The sequence below is a fragment of the Melopsittacus undulatus genome, chromosome 21 (assembly GCF_012275295.1).
Source record: "Melopsittacus undulatus isolate bMelUnd1 chromosome 21, bMelUnd1.mat.Z, whole genome shotgun sequence".
Taxonomy (NCBI): Eukaryota; Metazoa; Chordata; class Aves; order Psittaciformes; family Psittaculidae; genus Melopsittacus; species Melopsittacus undulatus.
The window spans coordinates 764,729-792,283 of NC_047547.1; the positions used below are offsets into that span (position 1 = coordinate 764,729).

The 27,555-nt window shown below is 60.2% G+C and overlaps 1 protein-coding gene across 1 annotated transcript; it reads left to right on the forward strand.

The window, feature by feature from the left end:
* Positions 1-1,793: 1,793 nt before the first annotated feature.
* Positions 1,794-26,870, forward strand: VDR (vitamin D receptor). Its single transcript, XM_034071641.1, has 11 exons — positions 1,794-1,850; positions 2,868-2,940; positions 13,793-13,864; positions 15,219-15,369; positions 19,286-19,416; positions 23,164-23,348; positions 24,010-24,130; positions 24,359-24,527; positions 24,718-24,869; positions 25,075-25,191; positions 26,266-26,870. Exons 3-11 carry the CDS (start codon positions 13,801-13,803, stop codon positions 26,523-26,525), a joined length of 1,350 nt encoding a protein of 449 aa, XP_033927532.1. The 5' UTR covers positions 1,794-1,850; positions 2,868-2,940; positions 13,793-13,800; the 3' UTR covers positions 26,526-26,870.
* Positions 26,871-27,555: the final 685 nt, after the last annotated feature.

The window sequence follows — 27,555 nt, forward strand, 5'->3', positions numbered from 1 at the left end:
CTCTGGAGCTGCTCTCAGCTCTCCCCTTCCCGCAGCAGAGGGGCAGGATCCCCTCCCTCACGCTTTGGGGGTGCAGCCCCACACTGGGGGGGTTCTGGGCTCAAGCACTCACTGAAGTCAGCTCATGGGGAGCTTCTTGCACCCAGCACCCCAAGTCCTCCCCATTAAGGCTGCTCCATCCGGTCCCCCCCATCCGGTGCTTGTGCTTCCCCATCACTTGGGGCACAAACCCAGCTGTGCCTATGGCAGCAGAGCAGCTCCGATGGGGCTCAGGAGCTCATTGCACTGGTCCAGACACAGTGAGGTCAATGGGGCAGCTGCTGTGTGAGGCTGGGGATGTGCTTGATGCTGCAGTGATGATCAGCAGTGGTGGGATGGGTTCTGTGCAGCCCCTTCCATGCAAAGCCCCCCCCCCAGCCCCATTCGCAGCCCACTCCCACCCTCACAAAAGCTTTCTGCGCCAGGGAATTGCCTTTGATGAGCTCCCATTTCTTCCCAGACGTCGTTTGCTCTCATTGGCCTCATTAAGGCAATTTGAAGCCCGTTAGTGAAGCGCCTGCCCCACGCAGATGAGCGCTGTTGAACCCGGTGCGTGCAGCTCAGGGGCGGTGATTGCCCTCGGCTGCATTGGGGCTCATTTGCTCGGGTTTAGGGAGCTTTGGGTTTAGGGAGCACTCAGTAAACCCCAGAGCATCACACGGGGGCTCACAGCACTTCTGGCAGTGCCATTGGCACCTACCCCCCAGATGCGGTTTTGGGGATGGAAAGGGACATATCTGCCAAAGACACTGAGTTTTCCATGCTGGGGGTGAAACGTGTGCGGGTGATGGATGGAGCAGCTTTGGGTTGGGGTTGCAGCACCGGCTGAACCGGCTCAGCCCAAACCCCCGTGCTCAAGGTTGACTCACGCCACCGGTAACGGGACCTTGGGTGGTCAAGGTCGGTATCTGTGACCTGGTTCCATTGTCCCAGATCCCACGGGAGATTCCTGCGGGTTCCAGGTCCAAGGACCTGCAAGGTCAGTCCTTGCATGGGATGTGAAGCACATCCCATCACATCCCATCGAGGGTCAACCGGAGCAGCCCGGAGGCTTCAAGGAGCCACGGCTCTGTCAGGAACCTGCCCACCCGTGGTCACGCACCCATGGAGCAGCGCTGGGGCCCTCGTGGATGCTGCTGCCCGCAGTCTGCAGGCAGGGGATGGATGAATCAGCTCTGCCTCTGCCCTTAATCTGATCTAAGCATCAGCACAACACAGGAGCTGTCTCCAGGCTGTAACCAGACGTGTGCGGAGGCAGCTCAGAGAGGAAGGAGACGAGCCTGGGCTTTGCGAGTTGCTGGATGTGGCGAGCCGCAGGGCGCTGTTACCTGGGAATGCGGCAGGGAAGCGGAACAGCTCCGGGGATGGAGCCGTGCAATGCCTGTGCTGCCCAGGCACCAGAGCAGGGTGCTGGGACACCCAAAGGTGCTGGGGACACCCAAAGGTGCTGGGGGGGGGGCAGCTGCACCCCAAGAGCCGCCCGCAGCTCCCCATGGGGCTCCCCACAAGCAATGGGAGCGGGGCAGGAGCTGGGCTCTGCCCTGGGGTCCCTAAGCCGGGAAGAGCACACGTGCGCGGTCCCGCCAGCCCTGGCCACGCCCCCAAGGGGCGGGGTTTAACCCACCCCGAGCCTTATATGGTGCTGGTGGGCGGAGCCTAGACTATGCCGCGCTGGCATTGGCGGGGGTGGGGAGGGGGCGTGGCGTGCAGGGGGCGTGGTTTCGGTAAGGGGCGGGGCTCCGAGCCGGCCGGTTCCCGTCAAAAGGCGGCCGCGGGCGGCCCGAAGGGGAGCGGCGGCTACGGGAGCGCAGGTACCGGATGTACCGGGTCCGGGGGTACCGGGTCCGGGTGTGCGGGCACCGGGTCCGGTTGTGCGGGTACCGGGTTCGGGTGTGCGGGTACCGGGTCCGGGATGGGGGCACCCACGGGGGCGGTGCTGGTGATGGAGGCACCCACACGGGACTCACTGCGGGCGGCAGCGGCTCCGGGGGTGGCTGGGGGGCGGCTGTAGCCGTGGGGAGCAGGGTTTGGGTCACTTCGGGTGCCCGGTGCCTTCTCCCTGCTGCGTGGGGGGCCGCTGAACTCCGTGGAGGTTTGGGGGTGCTGGGGCTCCCCCGGTGCTCTGGGTGCTCCCTCGTTTGGGTTCCACCTGGGCACGGGGCTCTCTGTGTTCCCTATCCTGGTTTGGGGCTTCTGTATAAGCCAGGGCACTTCAATGCTCTGTAGGCCCCCCCAGACTGGGGATCCTATGTGAGACCTTGTAGTGTCCAGTGTCTCCTCTCTGATAAGGGGGGTCTTATGGCTGTTAATGGCTTCCCCTCTAAAAGTTTGGGTTCCCTATGGGTTGGGTTCATTCCCGTCCCCCTCAGCCTCCGAGTTGTGGGGTGACTCCTGCTTTTGAGGTGTCAGGTCCCCTCAATGCTGCCCAGTCTCAGGTCTGACCCCCCCTTGCTGGGTGCAGAGTGGTGTTCAGCCTGCAGCTGGGGGTGCAGTCATGTACCCCACGTTGGGTTGTGCCCCTCCCTTTAGCTCCATTCCCCTATCACAGGAGGACACCCCTCTCCCCTCTCCCCATCTCCCATCCCTGTGTGTCCCTATCTGAGCTCCCCGCACCCTCTGTGGGGGCTCTGAAGCTGGGGGTTACCTGGGCGCTGTTGGGGTTTCCAGCCTGGTTCTTGCCCTCGGGCTGGTTTCTGGTGCAGGGAAGTTCCTGGTTAAGTTTAAGGGCACTTTGCAGCTGATCATTAATCTCCCAACCGAGTCCTTTCGGAAGCGGGGGGGGTTAGGGGGGGGGGCCGGCAATAACTGCCCTGCTCTGTGCTTCCCAGTGGCTTCTCCTCCGTTTGGGAACGATCCCGGTGTCGGAAGCGTCTTGCGAGTCCCAACGCGAAGGAAACGAAGGTACCAAGGCTCTTCCTGCAGCTCCTACGTGCGGAGGGCTCCGTGGTCCTGCCTGACCCTCAGCACCCAAAGGGAGCCGGGGGGGGACCGGGGATGGGTGGTGCGGACCGGACCGGGGTGCCCGCTCCATGGGGGGAGCGGCTCCTTCCTCTTTATCCCCCTCCTTCAGGCCGGGCTGGAGGCTGCAGCATTGGAGGCTTCCTCCGAAGCTGGGTTTCCTGAGAAGCGCCTGGTTCTGAGCTCTCCTCCCATGCGGGGCACTGAGTCACCGTCCTCAGCGCCCGCTTAAAGGAGCCCCAGCACGTCGGGGCCACGCGTGTCCCCTCCTAAAGGGTGCCAGGCTTGGGTCCTATTCTGCTCTGTGGCCCCTGAGGCTGCCTTGGAGCAGCGCTCCCGACTGGAGCAGGGAGGGACTGGGGTTGTGAGCTGGGGAAAACCCCTTCGGCTGTCTCCAGACCAACCCCAAACCCCAGGAGATGGGGCTGGAAGCTGCTGGCTGCCCATGGGCTCTGTGGAAGGGTTTAACTGGAAGCGATGGGATAAAACCCGGCAGCAGGCTGAGGTGGAGCGGCTCTGGGAGCCCCTGGCATTGCATGGCTTGGGCAGCATCATAGACGGGGAGGAGGAGGAGGAGGAAGGCTGGTCAGGTGCGGGAGGCACAGGCAGATGTCTGCCTGATACCTGCCTGTCTGCAATCAGATCGGGTGCGGGATCGCGCAATGGGCTGTGGAATAACAAGGGCACGAAGCACGGAAACGGGTTTTTCATCGGGCAGGAATGTGCCTGGGGTCAGGCATCCACGAGGTGTTTGTTGCCCAAATCCCCATGTACTTAAGGCAAAATAACTGGATCGTCTCCCTGCTGCTCCCGTGTAATGGATAACTGCGGAGGAGGCTGCTTCCCTGTCCCGGCCAATCTTTAACCTGCTCACAAAGTGGGAATGCTGGAGCATCCAGGGGCCGGGATCGGTCCTGCTTAGGGGCAGTTGTGTCTGTGCTGGGTCTGAGGGTGAGGAAGGTATCAATGAGTATCTGGTGCGGGTCCCCATCAGCTGCAAGAGGAAGCAGATGAGCATCTGGGTGCAGGGTAAGGTCTGATGGCTCCAGCATCAACTTCCTCAGGCTGATTATAGCCACGGATGGGGGCATCCGGACGTGTATGGGGCTGTTCTGTGGGCACTGATGGACCCCCTATGCCCGTGTCAGGGGATGCAGCTGGGGGTCCCGTTGGGAAGCATCCTGCAGGCAGTGGGATTTGCCTGTGTTTGAATGGGAATCTTGGATGTAAGGGATGGGAATCTTGGATGTAAGGGATGTGAATCCTTGGCTGTGGTGCAGGTGGCCGCTGAGTGATGCTGTCCCATCGGTGGGTTGGGGTCTGGTGCTGTGCAGCTCCTGCCTGCAGCAGCTTCCCTCAGGGCTGGGTACAGCAGCCATGGAGGGGGGGAAGCGTCTGCATCCTCACAGCTGGAGGTGCTGGGAACACGGGATCCATCCGGATCCCAGCTCTTTCCTAACCATAGCTACGAGGGGGCGGCTCCCCCCACTTGGGGTGAGCTCCTGGGTACGTCTCTTGGGTAAGAGGTGCAGGGGAGGGATTGGGAGCTGTGCTGTGGGGCTTGCACAACCGGGGCTCACACTCATTGTGTGTCACCGGGCAGGGAGACGGGCGAGCAGCCGAGGGGAAAGTGGTTTCTGGGGCTGGTTCTCTCCCCTCCCATAGGGTGAAAGTGCCTCAGGAGACCCAAATTCCCCTCCTCATGGTGATGGTGAGCATGGGGTGTGCAGCCCTGCGTGGGGCGAGAGGCAGTGGGGTCAATGTGGGGCAGCTTTGTGAAGGTGAGGGTTCAATAACCCCAAAAGGAGAATGATGCAAATGAAACTGCTGCTTAAAATAAGTCCATAGAGCTACAGCTTCCTGTTGAGTTAATACAGGGTTCTTGGGGTGAAGCATCCCTCTGCTTGGGGCTCTGTGTGGGGCTTGGGCTCTGAAGCTGTACCCATGGTACAGGAGGACAACTGAAGATGCAGGTGAAGCGGGGCTGGACCAGCTGATGGTTGTAGGTGCTTCCAGTTGATGGTACCCGGTTGTGAGCAGGAGCTGTGGCCCAGTGCTGGGCTGGGAGCCCATAGGGACCGGCTGTGTGCCTGAGGAAGGGTGGTTAAAGCAGGGTGTGAGGAGCACGAGCACTGAGGGGAGCAAAAGTCCAGGAGATAAGGAAGGTCGGAGGCTCCTGAAGGCTTTAATGGAGCTTCCAGGCAGGAGGTGGCTGGGGAAAGGGTCCCCTGCTGCAGTGGAGACCGACGTGGCAGTGTTCCCACTGGTGCCTGTTTCAGTGTTTGCTGAATCACAGCATCCTTATCTGCAGGGCTCGCAGTGGGATCAGGGGAACCGCACACGTGGAGTGCAGCTTTGCCGCTGACAAATGGAAACTGGGGGCAAAAGTGCTGGAAACCAATACCCGGACCCTTTATCTGCTGATCTGAAAGCAGTTTCCTCATTGCCAGCAGCGCCCAACCCGTCTGCCCCAGGCCGGTGACCTCTGAGCACCAGTGAGGGACTCTTGGCTTCCATTCCCAGTTCCAGGTGGGAGCTGGTGGAGGTGCTGCATTGGGAAGGGTGTCCTTGATGCCTGTCTCTTGGAACAGCCCACCCTTCCCTAAGGATTTGCCATGAAGCCCACGCTCTCCTTTGCTCTGTGCCCTTGCACCCCGATGGCTGCAGGCTGGGTGCCCAGTGTGTGGGTGCTGTTCCAGTTGCCCAATGCCAGGCTGTGGTGCTCTGCTCCATGGGTGCTCCCATTCAAGAAGCCTGAGGTGATGGGTCCTGAGCTTCAGTCCCCTGCAGCAGGGACGTGGATAGTGCTGACATGGAGGGTTCCTTATAAATAAGCCCTGGGAGCTCCATAAATGGGACCAGGAAGCAGATAAGATACAAGGGAGGGTTCTCTTTAGACCTGTTTGGCTCTGCAGAGCACGCAGTGGCCTTGCTCAGGGCTGGGTTATTCACCTTTGTGTCCCAAAGGGATGGGGAGCAGCGGCTGCCACGTGCGATGCCCTGGGAATGGGGGCTCGGAAACACTTCTCAATCTGCATATTCCCAGTGTTTTAGCTTGGTCCTGCTCTTAAGGAGGGTTTATTTCCATAGCTTGGCTCATGCTGAAGGTGGAGGTGATGCTGATCCCTTCCTGCGCCTGAGCTGGGATCCTGGAACCAGCCTGGGTTGGGTGGAAGGGGCCTTAAAGCTCCTCCAGCCCCAGTCCAGCTCCAGGGACCCCTTCCCATGGAGCAGGATGCTCCAATCCCTGTGTCCTTGAGCACTGCCAGGGATGGGGCAGCCACAGCTTCTCCATTCCACATCCCAACACCCCCATAGGGAAGAGCTTCCCCATATCCCATTGAACTCTTCCCTCTTCCCAAACTCCTCATCCCATCCCTGCATCCCTCATCCCAAGCCCCTCTCCCGGTTCCCTGCAGACTCTGGAGCTGCTCTCAGCTCTCCCCTTCCCTCAGCAGAGGGGCAGGATCCCCTCCCTCACGCTCTGGGGGTGCAGCCCCACACTGGGGGGGTTCTGGGTCATGGGGAGCTCCTTGCGCCCAGCACCTGAGCCCTCATCCAGGCTGCTCCATCCTGCTTTGGAGACTGCTCCTTTAAGGAGCAGAGCCCTTCTCAACCCAGCAATCCTGGCTCGTTGCTTCCCTGTTCCCTGTTGTCCTGGCACCTGGTGCAGGCAGTTCCTGTTCCTGGCTGTGCCCCATTGCTGAGGCTCAGGTGTCTCCTCCTGGCACTCATGGAGAGGCTGTTGGTTCCCAAGCATCCCGGCTCTGTGCTCGGACATGGGGGGATGCACAGCGCTGGTCACAGAGGAACCTGTTTCTCCATGGCCTCCTACAGTCCCTGTTGGCAGTGGTTGGGCTGCCAAATACAACCTCACCATAGGAGATGCTGTGTCTGCAGCAGAGCACTGCACACAGGGAACAGGTCCCTCCTGTTTGCTTTACCTGCCACGGATGAGAGGGTTTCAAGTGACAGAACGTCCCTGGGTGTGGGATCCCTGCCCCACAGCTTGGCAGGGAGAAGGATGAGGTGGGATCGGAGCTCTCATGGCAGTGATGCTGCTGGCAGGGCAGGGATGGTGCTTGGTGGGCTCCTCTGCAGGTGCTGCAGTCAAGCTCAGGATGTGGCATTGCTCTGTCTGCCCCCAGGCATCAGTGTCCTTTGCTCTGGGGCAGGCAGAAGGTGGGAATGATGTGGGGAATGGGATATAGCTGTGGATCCTCGATGGGAGCAGGAAGCAGATCCCTTGCTGGAGGGGAAGGGTTTAACCCTGTTCACCAGTGCTGTCTGGAGCAGGGTCTGGGGCAGGGTATGGCTCTGCCCTGGCATCAAGCACTGGGGCTGTGCTGGCTCTGAGCATACCTGGGTGCTCGTCTGGATGGGCAGGAGGAGCAGAGAGCCAGGAGCCAGCTCCTCCCTGCACCATCCCCAGGCTGCAGGTACCCGATGCCCTGGGGATGCAGGTACCTGGTACCTGATGCCCAGGTCTGCAGGTACCCGATGCCCTGGGGATGCAGGTACCTGGTACCCGATGCCCAGGTCTGCAGGTACCCACTGCCCTGGGCTGGCAGAGCTGACCTGGGGGTGTCCTCTTTGGTGTGTCTCACTGCTGGGTTTCCCCTTGCTCTGTTCCCCCTCCCCTGGTGCTTTGGCCTCTCTCAACCTCTGGCTGCTGTTTTCTTGCATCAGGTGATAGGGATCTGCTGGGAAATCACTGCTCTGCTCTGAGGAAACACCAGGCTGGGAATGCTGGAGCTCAGGGACAGGACCTCAGCCTGGGGGGGAGGTGGGAGGCAGGAAAGTGAAGGCTTAGCCTAAGGGATGCAGGAGAAGACATGGGTCCAGCAAGCTGAGCCTGGGCACAAGGCCCTGCTCCATCCTGGGGCTATTCCCCTGTATCCCTTGCAGCTGCCTCCATGCACATATTCCTGGCTTGGAGATGCCCTGGCTCAGGCTTTTCCATAAACTGGGAATCTCCCATTGATGCTCCAGGGATGCACTGATGTCAGGGCCCTGACAGCTCCCATGGCTGTAACCTCCCACCTGAAGCCAGCGATGGGACTCAGCCCTGTTGTGCTCTGTATTGGGAGCTCGATTCCTTTCCTCCTTCCCAAGAGGCCTTAATGGCACTCGCTTCCCACTGCAATGCCCCATTCCTGGAAGCAGGCTTGGGGGGAAGCCACATGGCTCTGAACGCAGCAGGGATGCAGGGCTTGGAGGGAGGGCTGCTCAAGGCTTGTGTCCCTGGGTTGATTTGGGGTCTGGAATCCATGGAGCAGCTCCTTGTCCTTGTCTCAGCTGCAGCTTTCCCCCTTGCCGATGCTTTTCCCCATTAAATGCCCTGTTCAGGAGCCAATGTGGCTGCATGGGAGAGCTGATGGATGCAAGGGGCTTTAAAACTGCTTTTCCCCTGCTAGGACTGGGGTTTGATGCCATGGGATGGGTTTGTGTATAGGGCTGGGTGCTGGACACCTCCACCAGGCCTTTCCTGCTGGGAATGGTGCAGTTGTTGGCCTCTATCTGCTGGGATCTCCACAAATGAGTTTATTGCTTCAAAGGCCACTGAGCGGCCGGTGCCTCACAAGGGCCCCATTTGCCCCACAAGCAGTGCCTTGGAGAGCCTGGAGACCTTGGATTCTGGACTTGCCCTGCAAGGAGGAGCTGCTCCCACATCCCAGAGCCACGGGAGCGGTACCAGCCCTGAAAGGGGCTCAGTCCCCATCAGTGCCCTTGGTCAGGGATGAAGGCTCAAGCTCCTCTTCAGCCAAGCTCCAGCACATCCTCAGTAGGGTGCATGCAGCCTCCGGTGCTGGTTTGCAGCTCAGCCCGCTCCGGTTCTCCCATCTCCAGCAGCCCTGCTCCGTGGGGGCTCCAGCATCAGAGCCCTGCGGCATTCCCGATGGGATTTGTCCCATTGCAGAGAGCACTGCAGGGATTCGTGCTCCTGGCAGGAACCTGTTTGCAGGGATGTCGCAATCCGGGAGCAGGGGCAGCTCCTTCCCCTTGGCCTTTCCTGCTGCTTTTCAACAGGAGAGGACAGATTCCTGCCCTGCTTTACCCTGGAATTAGCGATTGGGAAACAAAGGCACAGGCGAAGCTCGCACGGGGTTCAAAGGGGGTGATTGGGATCTCGGAAGGGTTCAGGTGACGCTCGGGAAGCCTCTATGGAAACCGTGGCTGTTCCTGAGCCCTCCAAGCAGAACGTTCCCCTTGGCCCGGCCGTGCCCCACGTTACCTGGCGCAGATGGTGCAGCCGCACCGGGCTGGGAATGACGGTGACTGAGCCGGAGATTTTCCATTGGAGAAATGGCAGATAAGGACTGGGAATGTGGGGACGGCTGCGACGTGCGCTGCTGGGGATAACACTGGGGCCGGGGGGGGCAGAGCCATCTGGTGCTGATGGTGCAGCCCCCGTGTGCCCGATGCAGAGCCCGATGTGGGGCTGGAACCCCCCAGAGCAGAGCTCTGCTGCCCGCAGCGGCCTCGGCTCCTCGGGGGGTGCTGTGGGTCCCTCCAGGCTTGGTTTGGTCTCTGGGTTCCGTTGTCAGATCCTTATGGAGCTCCCGAGCATCTCGGGACCGGGCTGAGCTCCCCCAGCCCGCAGGGAGCAGCAGAGCCAGCCCTGGGGGGGTCTCATCCTGTGCCCGGTCCCTCTCAGGGCAGGGATGATGGAGCCATCAGCAGCATCCGGAGCTGCAGTGCAGGGATGGGAGCTCAGATGCTCCCTGCAGCTGGAGCTTCCCATCAATCCAGACAGGGCTTTGGAGCCTCACTCCTGCTTCCATGACTCAAGGGGAAGTTGGATGTGGTTGGAGCCTTCCCGTGAACCGGCTCCTGCTTTCCTGGGAACTCCAGGGCTGAGCCATCCCCTTCCTGCTGGTGCCAGGGCTCAGCAGTGGGATTGGCACCGATGCTGCAGCACCCGTGGGTTCAGGCTCTGGAGAAGGCTGCAGTGATTGGAGCCCATCCGGGAAGCATGGGGGGTCAATGGGAATGAGTCGGGATTGGTTTGGTCCGATTGACCCAAACCCAGCCCCTGCCCTGCAGTTGATGCGGTGATGGATGCTGATCCCCATGTCAGGTGTGATGCTTTGCTCCATGTCAGGCTGTGAGTTCAATGCTTTCTTTGCCATCCAAGGCCACAAGAGCAGAGCTTTGGAACTGTTCCCCTTAGCTCCGAGCTTGGTTTGATCAGGTTTTACTCTCAGAATGGTTCGGGGGGCTCTGAATCTCTACATGAGTCTGTGCTGCAGATGTGGATGCTCCTTTATGTGACCTCAGAAGCGATTCAGGACCCTTTGCTTGTGATCAGTGCTCTTTAGGAGCTGGTTTAGCCCAGAAGAGGGATTCCAAATGAGGAGGAAGGGCTCCAGAGCAGGGGTTCTCTATTGCAAACCCTGCATAGGGAGCCCATGAGTCAATGCTGAGGATGCTCCACCCTTCCCCATTCCTGTGCCCTGGTGCTCCCAGGTCCTTCCCCCCCCATTGAAGTGGCTGCATTTCAGTCCAGCTCCTGCCCCTGCTGCTGCACTGGCCCCTTGGAGCAGGGGTGGAGTCTGTGGGTGCTCCTGCACCGCTGGAGCTCAGCACCCCTCTCTGGTATGGATCTGATCAATGCCAATGGCCCCGGGTGGGGTTGAGCCAGGTTTGCTCATCCCCATTGGCAAACAGCGTCGGGACCTGGCTCAGTGTCTGCCAGCGCTTGCATCAGGTTGGTCTGAGGATGTGTGCTGGGATGAGGCCATCGCTTGGGAACGAGGGCACAGCCGGAGCCAGGCTGGTGCCAGACAGAGCCATGGGAGGACTTGCTGTGTGATGACCCTGGAACCCCAACCCTGGGGTTTGGGGCTCGCTGTGCATCCCTCCTGCCTTCCCTTGCTGATGGCAAAGGTGCTCTGTGATGCTGGGGTGCAGGGATGTGGGGCAGCCCCAGCCTGCTCTGGCTGTCTCAGTGCTGCAGCGAGGTGCTGCTCCAATGTCTGCTCCTCACTGGAAGCACTGGGGCTGTAACTGGGTTCAGTGTGCCCCTGGGCTTGCTAACCCCCGTCCCTGTTCTATCCCTGTTCTGTCCCTGTTCTATCCCTGTTCCGTCCCTGTTCCGTCCCTGTTCCGTCCCTGTTCCGTCCCTGTTCCGTCCCTGTTCCGTCCCCATTCCTCAGGGATCAAGTCTCTCTGACCCTCTATGTTCCAGTACCTGCATCTCTTTGTCTGTCCCACAGCAGGAGCCTCCTCATTGCAGTGCCCTGTGGGTTGCAGACAGGGAGTGTCCCAGCTCTTTGGGATAGGGATTATGATGCTGAGGTGTTGCTGGCCCGGGGGTGGTGGCAGAGGCTGCAGGAGGGCTTGGATCTGATCACATCCATGGAGGAATGGGGGTGTGAGCTGACTTGCACCAGGTTGTGAACAGCTGCCAGGAGGTTGTAGGTGCTCTGGGTTGTAGGCAGCTGGGCTGTAGCATCCTGCTCTGCTGAGCACCCCCAGTGTGGCTCTGAGGATGCTGCTTGCTGGGGGCTCTGTCCCCACTGCACCACAGAACCATGGGGTGCTTTGGGTCAGAAGGGACCTGAAAGCTCATCCAGGTCCAACCTTGGAGTGAGCTGCTCCAGGGAATGGGGTCCCTGTTCATGGCAGGGCTTGGGGATGGATGAGCTTTAAGGCTGAGCTCTTCCCATGTGTGTTCATCCCTGCCCCGGTGCCTCCTGTGCTGCTCCATCACCAACCGCATCCCAGCGCAGGGATGCTCATCACGATCCCAGCATCCTGTGGCTCTTTGAGCTCTGCTCCATGCAAACCCCCCTGGCATCAGCTGGAGCCTGATGTTTCCTGCCCTATGCATGGATCTGGTGCCTGACGTTTCCTGCCCTATGTATGGATCTGGCACCTGACGTTTCCTGCCCTATGCATGGATCTGGTACCTGATGTTTCCTGCCCTATGCATGGATCTGGTGCCTGATGTTTCCTGCCCTATGTATGGATCTGGTACCTGATGTTTCCTGCCCTATGCATGGATCTTGTGCCTGACGTTTCCTGCCCTATGCATGGATCTGGTGCCTGACGTTTCCTGCCCTATGCATGGATCTGGTACCTGACGTTTCCTGCCCTATGTATGGATCTGGTGCCTGACGTTTCCTGCCCTCTGCATGGATCTGGTGCCTGGGGCTGGATGAGGTGATGGAAACCCTGCGGTGACAATGGGGTCACTGCTGTCGGCAGCTCTGCCTCGGGTGCCCTTTGCGGTGCCTCCAGCACCGGTTGCTTTGCCCCTTCCATGGGGTGATGGGGAAATGTCAGGTTTGATGAACGAGCCGATGGGGGTGGAGGGAAACTCCCACGTGCACGGACGTCACTTCCATTATGGGCTGAGTAAAGCTTTCCAAGAAGTCGGAGGTGGAAGCTGTGCCCGTCATCCGTGTGGGAATCACATCTGGCACAGGCGCCCTGTGGCTCCTGAGCAGCTGTGACCATCCCACCCCATGGGTGGGCATTGAGATGGATGGGGGCAAGGGGGGCATTGCCTGGGTGCCATCAGTGCCTGCTTTCCCATCCTGTCTTGTGATGCTGGAGGTGGTGGCAGCCCCAGGTATGGTCCTGGGATGGTTTTGGGGGAGCAGGGAGCAGGACAAAGCCCTGGAGAAGCATCAATGGTGCATCAGGATGGCTGTGTCATGGGATGGGCTGGGATGAAGGGACCTTCTCTAGCTCCAACCACTGCCACAGGCAGGGACCCCTTCCACTGGAGCAGGATGCTCCAAGTCCCTGTGTCCAACCTGGCCTTGATGGGATGGAGCATCCAAACCTTCTCCATTCAGCCCATCCCAGTGTCCCAGCATCCTCACAGGGAGGAACTCCCTTGTCTCCAACATGAGCTCCCCCTGTTCCAGTCTGAACCCATCACCCCTCATCCCATCGCTCCAGTCCCTGATGCAGGTCCCTCCCCAGCATCCCTGTATCCCCCTTCACTGGGCAGCAGTGAGGACTTTGAGCATCACTGCTGCTCTGCACCAGCCCCATTCAGCGCTGCCCCCACTGCTGCAGCCCCATGGGCAGTTAACCCCATAGGAAAGAGTGAGGCAGGGGAACAGCACCAGCCCCACAGCTCTCGCTGTCTCCTGCCCTTCCTGTGCCCTAGCCTGGGCCAGCTGCATCCACCTCAGCTGCCTTAGCAACAGTGCTCAGGGCTGCGTGGGAAGTGCACAAGTGGTACCCGAGCGGACAGCGTGTCCCCACATCACCCCATCCGATGCTCCCATCCCATGGGGCTGGAGAGGGCAGCGTGTCCCCACATCACCCCATCCCGATGCTCCCATCCCATGGGGCTGGAGCGGGCAACGTGTCCCCACATCACCCCATCCGATGCTCCCATCCCATAGGGCTGGAGCGGGCAGCGTGTCCCCACATCACCCCATCCGATGCTCCCATCTGATGGGGCCGGAGCGGGCAGCGTGTCCCCACATCACCCCATCCCATGCTCCCATCCCATGGGGCTGGAGCGGGCAGCGTGTCCCCACATCACCCCATCCGATGCTCCCATCCCAAAGGGGCCGAGCGGGCAGCGTGTCCCCACATCACCCCATCCGATGCTCCCATCCCATGGGGCTGGAGCGGGCAGCGTGTCCCCACATCACCCCATGTGATGCTCCCATCCCATAGGGCTGGAGCGGGCAGCGTGTCCCCACATCACCCCATCCGATGCCCCCATCCCAAAGGGGCTGCAGCAGGTGGATGCTCTGCACTGACTCCTCAGTGGGATAAGGTCTGAGCTGGCTCAGCCCTGTCCTCTCTGTCTCCAATGCAGGTGGCTCCATGTCCCAGCTGCAGAGCTCCTGGGAGCTGCACCAGCAGAACATGGCCTATCTTCCTGAGCCAGGTAAGCGACGGCCTCTGCACAGGGACCTGCTCCTTGGGGCCGGGTCTGTCTCCTCCTGGGGCTTTATCCAAGGAATGTAAAGGACCAGGACATGGGGATGCTGCAGCTCTGCTCTGCGGCAGCCTGGGGGAGAGAAGGGTCCTGAAGGGGAGAGCTGAGAGCAGCTCCAGTGCCTGAAGGGGCTGCAGGGAACCTGGAGAGGGGCTTGGGATGAGGGATGCAGGGATGGGATGAGGAGTTTGGGAAGAGGGAAGAGATCAATGGGATATGGGGAAGCTCTTCCCCATGAGGGTGTTGGGATGTGGAATGGAGAAGCTGTGGCTGCCCCATCCCTGGCAGTGCTCAAGGACACAGGGATTGGAGCATACTGCTCCATGGGAAGGGGTCCCTGGAGCTGGATTGGGGCTGGAGGAGCTTTAAGGTCCCTTCAACCCAACCCATTCCATGATTCCTGTCTAACGGCACCAGGATTGTTGCCTCTGAGACGTTTCAGGTGCTGTGCAGAGGAAACTCCAGGAGCTGTTCTGGGATCTCACATCCCAGGTGCTCCAGGGCCGTCACTCACTGGCTTCAGGTCCTCTGTGTGCTCTGCATAGGGACATGCATAGGGATATACATAGGGACATGGAGGCAAAGGGAACATAGGGACATGGAGGCAATGGGAACATGGAGACATGGAACATAGGGACATGGAGGTAATGGGGACATAGGGACATGGAACATAGGGACATGGAGGTAATGGGGACATAGGGACATGGTACATAGGGACATGGAGACATGGAACATTGGGACATGGAGGCAATGGGAACATGGAGACATGGAACATAGGGACATGGAGGTAATGGGAACATAGGGACATGGAACATAGGGACATGGAGGTAATGGGGACATAGGGACATGGTACATAGGGACATGGAGGTAATGGGAACATAGGGACATGGAACATTGGGACATGGAGGCCGTGGGAACATAGAGACATGGAACATAGGAAACATGGAGGTGATGAGAACACAGAGACATAGAACGTAGGGACATGGAGGCAAAGGGAACATAGGGACATGGAGACATGGAACATTGGGATATGGAGGCAATGAGAACATAGAGACATGGAACATAGGAACATGGAGGTAATGGGGACATGGAGGTAATGGGACATGGAGGTAATGGGGACATGGAGGTAATGGGACATGGAGGCAATGGGGACATGGAGGCAATGGGGACATGGGGGCAATGGGATCCCTGCAGTTTCCCTTCCCGAAGCCAGTGCAGGCCCAGGACAGGTCCCTCCTGGCAGGGCTCTGCTGTCACTGGGGCTGGGGGGGCCATGGCAGTAACGGAGCCTCTGCCCCTGCAGCGCCGGAGCCTGCGGCTGCCAGCACCTCCCTGCCCGAGCCCACTGCCGACAGCGACCGGAACGTGCCCCGGATCTGTGGGGTCTGTGGGGACAAAGCCACCGGCTTCCACTTCAATGCCATGACCTGCGAGGGCTGCAAGGGCTTCTTCAGGTGAGCGTGGGGCTGCCTCCATCACTGGAGCCTCCGGTGCTGCTCCCGGCACCTCCGATGCTGGAGAGCTCACGAGCTCCTGGTGCCCTCTGCTATGGGAAATGGGTTGGGATCCCCATCATAGAACAGTTTGGGTTGGAAAGGAGCTGGAGCTCATCCATGGGCAGGGACACCTCACACTGAACCAGGGCACCCAAGGCTCTGTCCAACCTGGCCTTGAACACTGCCAGGGATGGAGCATTCACAACCTCCCTGGGCAACCCATTCCAGTGCCTCAGCACCCTCACAGGAAAGAACTTCCTCCTTAGATCCAATCTAAACCTCCCCTGTTTAAGTCTCAACCCATTACCCCTTGTCCTGTCACTGCACTGAGATGTGCTCAGTGCATCTCTGGCTTCCACCTCTCAGCCTGTGCCCCTGGACCACTCCTGATGCTGATATCCCTTTGGTGCTGCTTTCCTTTGGGAGCAGCTGCAGGACATGAACCCGGTTGGGAGGGAGCATCCAGGGACAGTTCATGGGTGCCCAGGCAGGCAGGAGGCACCGATGGTTGCTGACGGTGCCAATGGCAACAGGGGCCGCTCCTGGAGCTGTGCTCTTGGCTCTGGAGCCCTCACAAAGGAGCTAATCCTGAGGGATTTACCCTCAGCCGCTTCCCTGCAGCATCCACAGCATCTCCAGTTTCACCAGGGGTGCCTTGGTGCTGGGTGTTAACGGCAGAGCTGCTCCCGGTGCTCCGAACCCTTTCCCGTCTCCATCCCTGCATCCCTCCCGTCTCCATCCCTGCATCCCTCCCGTCTCCATCCCTGCATCCCTCCCGTCTCCATCCCTGCATCCCTCCCATCTCCATCCCTGCATCCCTCCCGTCTCCATCCCTGCATCCCTCCTGTCTCCATCCCTGCATCCCTTCCCAGCCCTTGGCTTTAGTGTTCAGAGCAGCTCCCCAGGGCCTCTAAAGAGACTTCAGGGCAAGGGGGCATTGACTTGGCTGGCATAGGGCAGTAATGGGATGATCCCACCCCAGAGGGGTTGTGCCCCCTGGATGAGGTGGTTCTGCTGCAGCCTTGGTGCTGGAATGATCCCTCCTCATCCCGTGAATCCAACTCCAACCCCAATCCAGCTCCAGGGACCCCTTCCCATGGAGCAGGATGCTCCAATCCCTGTGTCCTTGAGCACTGCCAGGGATGGGGCAGCCACAGCTTCTCCATTCCACATCCCAACACCCTCATGGGGAAGAGCTTCCCCATATCCCATTGAACTCTTCCCTCTTCCCAAACTCCTCATCCCATCCCTGCATCCTCATCCCAAGCCCCTCTCCCGGTTCCCTGCATCCCCTTCAGGCACTGCAATGCCCAAGCTCCTGCCTGGAGGCTCTGGCATCCTCACTGTCCCCATCCCTCTGCCCAGCTGGGCTCTGTCACCCCATGGACCACTCCTGCCTGCACCGGTGGGTGATGGATGCTGCCCCCATGGAGCTCTCAGCCCACAGAGCCTGGTGCTGTCCCTGCCTCTGCTCCCCATGGGCAGGGAGGGATGTCTCTATTTTTACCTCCGCAATGAGCTCTAAATGGTCGGGTTGGAGCCTGGTAAATATATCCTGGAGGCAGATCCTGCTCCGCTGGGACCGGGGCAGCTCCGACCCCTTTGGGGCAGCAGAACCAACCTCGCTGCGTTCCCAGACTGCAATTGTCATACCACAGCCGCAGGCTGCCTGCCCCTGCCCTCACCTCGGGACAGCATTCCCTGCCCCAGGCCTTGTTTGTGCATTCCCAGCGCTGCAGTGGGGCAGGAGCCTCCTGCCTGCCCCCCATGCTCACAACCAGGGGCACTCATAGGGACAAGGGGTTTTGGGGTGTCTGGATGCGCCCCTGTTCCTGCCAGCCCAAAGGAGGGCCAGCAGTGGGGAGGAACAGGGGCTGCTCAGTGCAAGGCAGTGCCCGAGGGTTCTGCCATCCCATAGGAGCTCCATTGAATGCCTTCATTCAGGTAAAGGGAGAGCGAAGCCTCTGTTTACAGCTTCCATCCTAAAATAGCTCCTAATTGCTGCGTGCAGCCTCCCAGGACCTATTTATACCCCATAAGCATGGGCTTGGAGCTGGAGGGGCCCCTGGGCCATCGCCCCCATAGCCACATCCATGGTGTCTGAGGAGCAGGGGCCTGGCACCATCAGCTCAGCACCACAGAGGGGTTTTAGTGCTGCTGCTGCAGGATGCTCCTCATCCTCCTGCATCCCACATCCAGCACTGGGGGACCTGGAGCTGTGGGGATGATGTGAGGGCTCCTGAAGGTGAGAGCTGAGAGCAGCTCCAGTGCCTGAAGGGGCTGCAGGGAACATGGAGAGGGGCTTGGGATGAGGGATGCAGGGATGGGGAGTTTGGGAAGAGGGAAGAGTTCAATGGGATATGGGGAAGCTCTTCCCTATGAGGGTGTTGGGATGTGGAATGGAGAAGCTGTGGCTGCCCCATCCCTGGCAGTGCTCAAGGACAGGTTGGACACAGGAGCAAGGTGCTCCGGTGGAAGGTATCCCTATGGAGCTGGATGAGCTTTGGGGCCCTTTCCAACCCCATCCAGTTGGGATGCAATAGAACAGCACTGACTCGGTGCCTGCATCCTCCCTGTCCTGCCTGCTCCCTGCTGCATCCACCCCTGCGAGCACCCCTGGCCCCACAGCCTGCAGGCACCCAGGCCTCATTCCCCTCCCAGCCACCTCCCTGTGCCCCATAGGACCCTGTGTCGAGGACAGAGGAGCTCCTATTGCCGATGGCTGTCAAGGCTCCGGCTCCGGCGCCGCAGCCCTCGCTGCCTGTAACCTGTCATTAGCGGGCAGCAGGCAGGATGCTCCAGCACCGACCCCACTGCCGGAGCCTTCCCTCGAGCTCTGCCCATGACCCTTTGTCCTTGGAGCGCTGACAGCCCCTGTGGCAGTGGGGTTAACGTGGCACGGGCTGGGTTATTATGGTCTGCGGTGTTCCCCTTGAGGCCGGCTCCCAGCGTGCACCAGTCCTCCCAGCAAGGGCAGGCTCTCAAGGCTGCTTCCCCTGCTGCTCATAGGGGTTCATGTCCAATGCTTCCTCCCTCCTCGTGCCCTTCAAAGTACCTGTTCCCTTAACCCCAGGCTGAGCCCCGAGGCTGTGGCCTTATGGAATCATGGAATTGGGTGGGTTGGAAAGGACCTGGAGCTCATCCAGCTCCAACCCCTGTCATGGGCAGGGACACCTCACACTGAACCACATCACCCAAGGCTTCATCCAGCCTGGCCTTGAACACTGCCAGGGATGGAGCATTCACAACCTCCCTGGGCAACCCATTCCAGTGCCTCAGCACCCTCACAGGAAAGAACTTCCTCCTTAGATCCAATCTAAACCTCCCCTGTTTCACTTTGAACCCGTTACCCCTTGTCCTGTCACTGCAGTCCCTAATGAAGAGTCCATCCCCAGCATCCCTATAGCCCCCTTCAGATACTGGAAGCTGCTCTGAAGTCTCCATGCAGCTTCTCCAGGCTGAAGAGCCCCAGCTTTCTCAGCCTGGCTCCATACAGGAGCTGCTCCAGCCCCTGAGCATCCTCGTGGCCTCCTCTGGACTTGTTCCAACAGCTCCAGGTCCTTTGGATGCTGAGGACACCAGGAGTTCTCCTTTCCCTGCTCTCCAGCAATGCCTGGACCTCTAAGAGCATCCCCATGGATGCACACAGCCAGGTTCAGCCCCTGCAGCTTGGTCCTGTCAGGCACCCAGCTGAGCTGAGCACCTCGGGGATGCTGCCAGCATCCTCATAGAGGTTTGCTGCCCAGAGAGCTGGATTAGTGCTTGGCATCTCCTCCTGCTGCTCTTGCACTGGTCTGGTACTGGTCTGGTGCTGGTCTGGTACTGGTCTGGTGCTGGTCTGAGCTGGGATGGTTTCTGTTCCCATTCTCTCCAGGAGGAGCATGAAGAGGAAAGCCATGTTCACCTGCCCCTTCAATGGGGACTGCAGGATCACCAAGGACAACCGGCGGCACTGCCAGGCCTGCCGGCTGAAGCGCTGCGTGGACATCGGCATGATGAAAGAGTGTGAGTATGGAGTATCCTATGGGAGCATCCCGGCTCCAGGCCCTCCTTTCCCTTCCCATTCAACAGCACTCGGGAGCCCTGCAAGGATCCAAAGGGGATGCAAAGGGCAGGGGATATGGTGGGTAATGATTAAGAGGAGCCTGTTTAATGGTTGAGGCTGCAGTGGGTGAGAGGGCATCGGCTCCATGGGAGCATCCGGAGCTGTTCGGGATTAACTCCCGGTTACACCGAGTGAGCATCCTCCCATCCCACCTCTGTCCTCATCCAACCCAGCTCCGGATGCTCCTGCCTGCATCCCAGCAGGGGAGCTGATGGAGCTGCCCCAGGTTGGCTCAGCCACAGCCTCTCTGGGCTCCTCTTCCATGCATCCCTCCCTCCATCCCTCCCTCCATCCCTCCCTCCATCCCTCCATCCATCCATCCATCCATCCATCCATGCATCCCTCCATCCATCCATGCATCCCTCCCTCCATCCCTCCATCCATCCATGCATCCCTCCCTCCATCCCTCCCTCCATCCCTCCCTCCATCCATGCATCCCTCCCTCCATCCCTCCCTCCATCCCTCCCTCCATCCATGCATCCCTCCCTCCATCCCTCCCTCCATCCACGTGCACGGCAGCGGCTCCAGTCAATACCCCGGGGGGGTAAAGTGGCTTTTAGCCCAATCCAAACACACTTTAATGGGCTCCAAATATTGGCTCTCTTCAAGTATATCTGCAGATAAGCAGCCTTTAGAAGGCAATGGCTTTGGCAGCTTCCCCTGGGTGAGCCTGGTGTCCATGGAGGCTTCCAACCACTGAGCAGCTCGGAGCCGCTGCAAACAGGAGGTCACCGGGAATGATGGATGGACCTGGATATGTGGGAGATGGAGGCAAACAGCTCCCGTGTCCCAGGGTGCAAGCAGAGCACTGAGGCCTCCAGGAAATCCCAGTTTACAGCCTGGATTTCCAATGGTCCCAAAGAGTGAGCAGATCTCTGCTCTTCTCCTTGGAGCTCATTCTTTTCCATAGCAGCCATAGGCAGGAAGACAAAGAGCATGGAATAGAGCACTTGTGTCCAGCTCGGGGCTCCTCATTCCAGGAGGAGCTGGAGCAGGACCTGGACCCCAAATGTGATGGGGAAGGGCTGAGGGACCAGGGGGGTTCAGCCTGGAGAGGGGAAGGCTCAATGGGAACCTCATGGCTCCCTATATCTGTATTGGGTGATCGAGGCCATGGTCAATGAGCCCTGCTTGGTGCAGCCGTTGCTAACAAGGGGAATGCATTGATCTGCTCTGGGAAATGACCCGGAAAGGCTGGAAAACCGGGAAGCCGCCGGCTCCAGGATGCGCGTGCAGGAGTTAATGTGTAAGTGGCCCCTCCATCCAACCAGCAGCGGTTGAGCAAGCCCATCCTAACCTAAGGAGCCTAAAAATAGCTTCCCGTGGACTTTGCTGCTGGTAAATGAGGGCCGAGGTGTCCTGCTGTTATTTTTAGGTTGAATCAGGGTTTTTGAAGGCTTAGGGGGGGTTGTGCCTTCCCCAGGCTGCCCTGGAAGGCAATGAGGAGCCCTCAGTCTGAGCCCTCTGCTGATGGGATCCGAATGGTCCAGAGCAGGAGTGTGGGATGGGGATGAAGAGGAGGAGGATGAAGGCTCTGGTGCAGACCCTGCAGCATGGGGGTGCTTGGATGCTCTCAGCCATCACCTCCATGATCCCTTCCCCAGCGCCAGGGCCATGGACCAGAGGCTGCGGGGATGGGCTGGGGGCAGCCGGTGCTGGTCAGGGAGGTGCCAAAGGCAAAGGGACCCTGTGTGTGTGTGCATTGATGCAGAGCAAGAGCCCTGGGGCCGCTGGAGGTGGGAGCCGGAGGGCAGTGAGGTTCTGGCCATAGCCGGGGGCTGGAGCAGGGTTTGCAGCCCCACCGCAAGCCTGGCTTCCCCCCGGAGCCACGTTAGCAAATACTTGTGGGTTTCCGCTCCCTATGGGTGCAGGGGAGCCGGAGCCGGAGCCTTTGGGAATGCGGCTTCGGCTGCCGATGGGAGCGGATTCCCTTTGGGTGCCCTGTGCTCTCTTGGGGTGCTGCTTGCCATGGATGTGCTTGGAACCCCATAATCACTATGGTTTCTGCTGCCCGTACCCTTGATGCTCGCCCTGCTCCAGCCCCGGTTAAAGCCGTTCCCGTTGCCTTGTCCTGCTCTGGATTCTGGCTGCTGTTTGGCACAAGGATGCTCCTCATCACCCCCCCCAACCCGCATCCTCACCCCCCGGTGCCGGCCGCGGCTTCCCCTGCTCCCTGCGGTGTCTGCACAGGGACCGGGCTCTGTCTGGGAGCGATGGGAGGATGATCCGGTCTCCGCATGGATGTGGGGCCAGGGCAGCCCACAGGCACCGGCCACGTCGCCGCCGGTGCCAGGAGCCTGCGGCCGCAGCGCTCCGAGGCTTGGGAAGCGCCGGGAGCTCAAGGGCAGGCGCTGAGCGGCTCGTTCCCCCCTGAGACAGGCAGGGATGCAATGGGCAGCGTCCATGCAGTGCTCCCGTCCTTCTGTAATGAGAACTGGGATGGGAGAGGGCAAAACCCCCACTTCCCTCCCCATCCCTCCCCATCCTTTTCTTCCCTCCCCTTCCCTCCCCATCCCTCCCTTCCCTTCCCATCCTTCCATTCCTTCCCCATCCCTCCCTTCTCTCCCCATCCTTCCCTTCCCTCCCCATCCCTCCCTTCCTTCCCCATCCTTCCCTTGCTTCCCCATCCCTCCCTTCCCTCCCCATCCCTCCCTATCCTTCCCTTCCCTCCCCATCCCTCCCTATCCTTCCCTTCCCTCCCCATCCTTCCCTTCCCTCCCCATCCCTCCCTTCCCTCCCCATCCCTCCCTATCCTTCCCTTCACTCCCCATCCTTCCCTATCCCTCCCCATCCCTCCCTTCCTTCCCCATCTTTCTCTTCCCTCCCCATACTTCCCTTCCTTCCCCATCCTTCCCTTCCCTCCCTATCCCTCCCTTCCCTCCCCATCCCTCCCTCCCCACGCAGCCGCCCCTACCATGTCCCAATCCCGGACACAACCCTTCGGTTATTCCCATTCCTCCAAGTCCCTGCTGAGCTTGTGCAGGTTTGAGATCACCTTGGAAAAAGGCCTCTGGCAAAGGGGGGAGCAGGAGCAGGGCCAGGAACGTTCCTTGCCCCCGGCCCCATTCCCATGGCCCCACTGCCCCCACACACATGGGGCTGTCTCTGATGATGGGCGAAGGGTGCAGAGCACCTTGAGGGATGGGTGCTGGTGCTGGGGGTGGGTTAAGGAGCACTGGTGCCAAGGTGGGACCGGCACTGGGATGGGAGCGGTGTCCAAGGGATCCATTGGGTCCCTGCTGCTTCCCTCCCGGCCCCATAGGGCTGCTGAGGTCTTTAAACTCCTTTTACCCCTCTCATGTATTGCCCTTGGGGCCCTGTCACTAGGAACAGGGCCATAAACACCCAGCCCTGGGAGGAGGCTCCTGACGATGCAGCCCCTGGGTTATCAGCACTGCAGCCTCACGGCTCCATCCGCTGTGGGGCAATGGAGCAGGATGAACCCACTGGCCCCATCCTGCGGGATCCGCATCCCTTCCACCTGGGAGCACAGCACAAACAGTGCGGATGTGACCTCCCTGCACCCGTGGGGCTGTGGTTGGGCTGGCAGGACGGGAGCAGGATGGGGCCATGGGAGCAGGATGGGGCCATGGGAGCGGGTGATGGGGATGCTGTGGGTGCTGAGCACCTCATCCTGCTCCCTGCAGTCATCCTGACGGACGAGGAGGTGCAGCGCAAGCGGGAGCTGATCCTCAAGCGCAAGGAGGAGGAGGCTCTCAGGGAGAGCCTCAAGCCTCGGCTCTCGGAGGAGCAGCAGAAGGTCATTGACGTCCTGCTCGAGGCTCATCGCAAGACCTACGACCCAACCTATGCCGACTTCACCAAGTTCCGGGTGCGTCCAGGCCATTCCAGGCCCATTCCTGGGTGTGGGAATAGCCACATGCACCAAAAACCCTTCACCTCTTGGGGGGGAGGTCACAGAGCCCAGGAATGAGCCATAGCAAAGTGCTCCATCAGCCCTGCTCTGCATGGAATGGGATGGGATGAAGGGAGCTTAAAGCTCACCCAGCTCCAATCCGGCTCCAGGGACCCCTTCCACTAGAGCAGGATGCTCCAATCCCTGTGTCCAACCTGGCCTTGATGGGATGGAGCATCCAAACCTTCTCCATTCAGCCCATCCCAGTGTCCCAGCATCCTCCCAGGGAGGAACTTCCTTATCTCCAACCTGAGCTCCCCCTGTTCCAGTCTGAACCCATCACCCCTCATCCCATCGCTCCAGTCCCTGATGCAGGTCCCTCCCCAGCATCCCTGTATCCCCCTTCAGCTGCTCTGAGCTCCCCATGCACCTTCCCTGCTCCAGCCCCAATGTCATCATCCTGGCTCCTATGGGAGCTGCTCCGGAGCATCCCCATGGCCTCCCCTGCCCTTGCTCCAGCACCTCCATATCCTTACCTGGGGACACCAGAGCTGCCCCCAGTGCTTTAGGGGGTCCCACAGAGCAGAGGGGCAGGATCCCCCCCGTGCCCCCCTTCACATCCTGCTCCCCCTTCCAGCCGCCCGTCAGGAGCAGCCCTGGCCCCAAGGGGACAGTGCAGGGCCCCCCCATCCTCACCCAGGACCTGGCAGAGGACCCCAGCGACCTCTTTGGCCCCGATGCCTTCAGCGCGTTCCCAGGTACCCCCCGCAGGTGATGGGGCAGCAGCTTCACCCCATTGCACCCATCCGGACCCCCAGGAGCTCACTGCACTCAAGGATGCTCCTGGGGCTGCTCCCCTGCGGGCAGCTCCATCACCCGGATGCTGCGGGCACAGGGATGCTCCTGGCCCCATTCCCTGTGTCCTGCTGCAGGATGGGCACCATTCCCATCATCCCTATCATCATCCCTACCATGTCCTCCCGCAGAGCCTGTGGAGCCGCAGATGCTGTCGGAGCTGGTCCTGGATGAGAACGACGACACCTCCTCCATGAGCACAGACTTCTCCCAGCTCTCCATGCTCCCACACTTGGCTGACCTGGTCAGCTACAGCATCCAGAAGGTCATCGGCTTCGCCAAAATGATCCCGGGCTTCAGGTGAGGCCGTGAATGGAGAAGGTTTGGATGCTCCATCCCTGGCAGGGCCAGGTTGGACACAGGGGCTCGGAGCATCCTGCTCCAGCGCAAGGGGTCCCTGGATGCGCTTGACGCTCCCTTCATCCCAACCCATCCCATGGCTCCGGCTCCATGGGCTCACCGAGGCCTCACCTCCATGTCCCCCACACAGGGACCTGGCTGCAGAGGACCAGATCGTGCTGCTCAAGTCCAGCGCCATCGAGGTGATCATGCTGCGCTCCAACCAGTCCTTCACCCTCGAGGACATGTCCTGGACCTGCGGCAGCGCCGACTTCAAGTACCGGGTCAGCGACGTGACCCAAGGTGAGGGCTGTGGGATGAGGAGCATCCCCCATGGAGCAGGGATGTGCTCCAGGCTGCGGTACCAGGCGCTCGGGGCTGTCCCAGCATCCCCATCCCAGCACCAGCCCCACATCCCCTGCATCCCCAATGGCTCCACACACATCCCTCAGCACTGGGGGAGCCTGATCCCCATTGGGCTGTGCTAAAGGGTCCGTTCTCTTCCCAGCTGGCCACAACATGGACCTGCTGGAGCCGCTCATCAAATTCCAGGTGGGCCTGAAGAAGCTGAACCTTCATGAGGAGGAGCACGTGCTCCTCATGGCCATCTGCATCCTGTCCCCAGGTAGGAGCACACCCATCCCTTATGGGGTTCAGTGTTGTCCCCATAACACCACCCATCCCTTATGGGGTTCAGTGTTGTCCCCATAACACCACCCATCCCTTATGGGTTCAATGTCCCCATAACACCACCCATCCCTTATGGGGTTCAGTGTCCCCATAACACCACCCATCCCTTATGGGTTCAGTGTCTCCATAACACCACCCATCCCTTATGGCTTCAGTGTCCCCATAACACCACCCATCCCTTATGGGGTTCAGTGTCCCCATAACACCACCCATCCCTTATGGGTTCAGTGCTGTCCCCATAACACCACCCATCCCTTATGGGGTTCAATGTCCCCATAACACCCCATAACACCACCCATCCCTTACAGGGTTCAGTGCTGTCCCCATAACACCACCCATCCCTTACGGGTTCAGTGTCCCCATAACACCACTCATCCCTTATGGGGTTCAATGTCCCCATAACACCACCCATCCCTTACAGGGTTCAGTGCTGTCCCCATAACACCACCCATCCCTTACAGGTTCAGTGTCCCCATAACACCACTCATCCCTTATGGGGTTCAGTGTCCCCATAACACCACCCATCCCTTATGGGTTCAGTGTCTCCATAACACCACCCATCCCTTATGGATTCAGTGTCTCCATAACACCACCCATCCCTTATGGGGTTCAGTGTCCCCATAACACCACCCATCCCTTATGGGTTCAGTGTCTCCATAACACCACCCATCCCTTATGGCTTCAGTGTCCCCATAACACCCCCATAACACCACCTATCCCTTATGGGTTCAGTGTCCCCATAACACCCCCATAACACCACCCATCCCTTATGGGGTTCAGTGTCCCCATAACACCACCCATCCCTTATGGGGTTCAATGTCCCCATAACACCCCCATAACATCACCCATCCCTTATGGGTTCAGTGCTGTCCCCATAACACCACCCATCCCTTATGGGGTTCAGTGTCCCCATAACACCCCCATAACACCCCCCATCCCTTACGGGTCCGGTGTTCCCCCACCCTCCGCTGTCCGCGGCTCCCCCATCACCGCAGCCCCGTCCCCACAGACCGTCCGGGCGTGCAGGACCCTGCGCTGGTGGAGTCGCTCCAGGACCGGCTCTCGGAGGTGCTGCAGAGCTACATCCGGTGCCGACACCCCCTGCCCGGCAGCCGCCTGCTCTATGCCAAGATGATCCAGAAGCTGGCGGACCTGCGGAGCCTCAACGAGGAGCACTCGCGGCAGTACCGGTGCCTGTCGTTCCAGCCGCAGCACAGCATGCAGCTCACGCCGCTCGTCCTCGAGGTCTTCGGCAGCGACATCTCCTGAGCCGGCCCTGACGGGACGGACCCGGGGCCATGGGGGGTTCCCTGCTCCCTGAGCCGCTTCCCTGCGCTCCGTTAGGGCACCCGGAGGCCTCCGCTCGCTGCTGGACCTGGGACGGGCAGGGAGGAGAGCCCCGGGGTGGTTTGGGGCCGTTCTCTGCCCCCCATCATGGGGAACCTCGGGCTGTGCTGCTCAGCCCCATGGCTACAACCGGATGCGCCGGGAGTCGGGGTCCCCTCGGGTGCAGCTCCGGGTGTGAGCACAGCGGGGGGGGCAATGATGGCTCCGGCACCGGCGGCTGCTCCCGGACCCCCCCCCCCGGTACAGGAATAAACTCGGTTGAATGGGGCCGGTGCTGAGTCCTGGGGGGTGCGGGGCCGGGGGCGTCCTTGCGGCCCTCCTTGCACGTGTGTGTGCACGTGTGTGTGTGTGTGTGCACGTGTGTGTGTGTGTGCGTGCACGTGTGTGTGTGTGCACGTGTGTGTGTGTGCACGTGTGTGTGTGTGTGTGTGCGCGTGTGCACGTGTGTGTGTGCGTGTGCACGTGTGTGTGTGTGCACGTGTGTGTGCGTGCACGTGTGTGTGTGTGCACGTGTCCTGTGTGTGCGCATGTGTCCTGTGTGTACATGTGTGTGTGCACACGTATGTCCTGTGTGTGCACATGTATGTCCTGTGTGTGCACGTGTGTGTGTGTGCACGTGTGTGTGCACGTGTGTGTGTGTGTGCACGTGTGTGTGCGTGCACGTGTGTGTGCGTGCACGTGTGTGTGTGTGCACGTGTGTGCGCGCACATGTATGTCCTGTGTGTACACGTGTGTGTGCACATGTGTCCTGTGGGCACGTGTGTCTGCACGCGTCATGTGTGTACACGTATGTGTGCACATGTATGTCCTGTATGTAGACGTGTGTGTGCACATGTATGTCATGTGTGTGCACATATCCCGTTTGTACACGTGTGTGTGCACATGTATGTCCTGTGTGTGCACGTGTGTGGGCACGTGTCCCGTGTCCGTGTGCACACGTGTGTCCCTTCAG

Coding starts and splice junctions, on each gene's coding strand:
- VDR (XM_034071641.1), top strand. CDS start 13,801: ATGTCCCAGCTGCAGAGCTCCTGGGAGCTGCACCAGCAGAACATGGCC. Junction 23,349..24,009: donor CCGACTTCACCAAGTTCCGG/GTGCGTCCAGGC, acceptor TCCCCCTTCCAG/CCGCCCGTCAGGAGCAGCCC. Junction 24,528..24,717: donor AAAATGATCCCGGGCTTCAG/GTGAGGCCGTGA, acceptor TCCCCCACACAG/GGACCTGGCTGCAGAGGACC.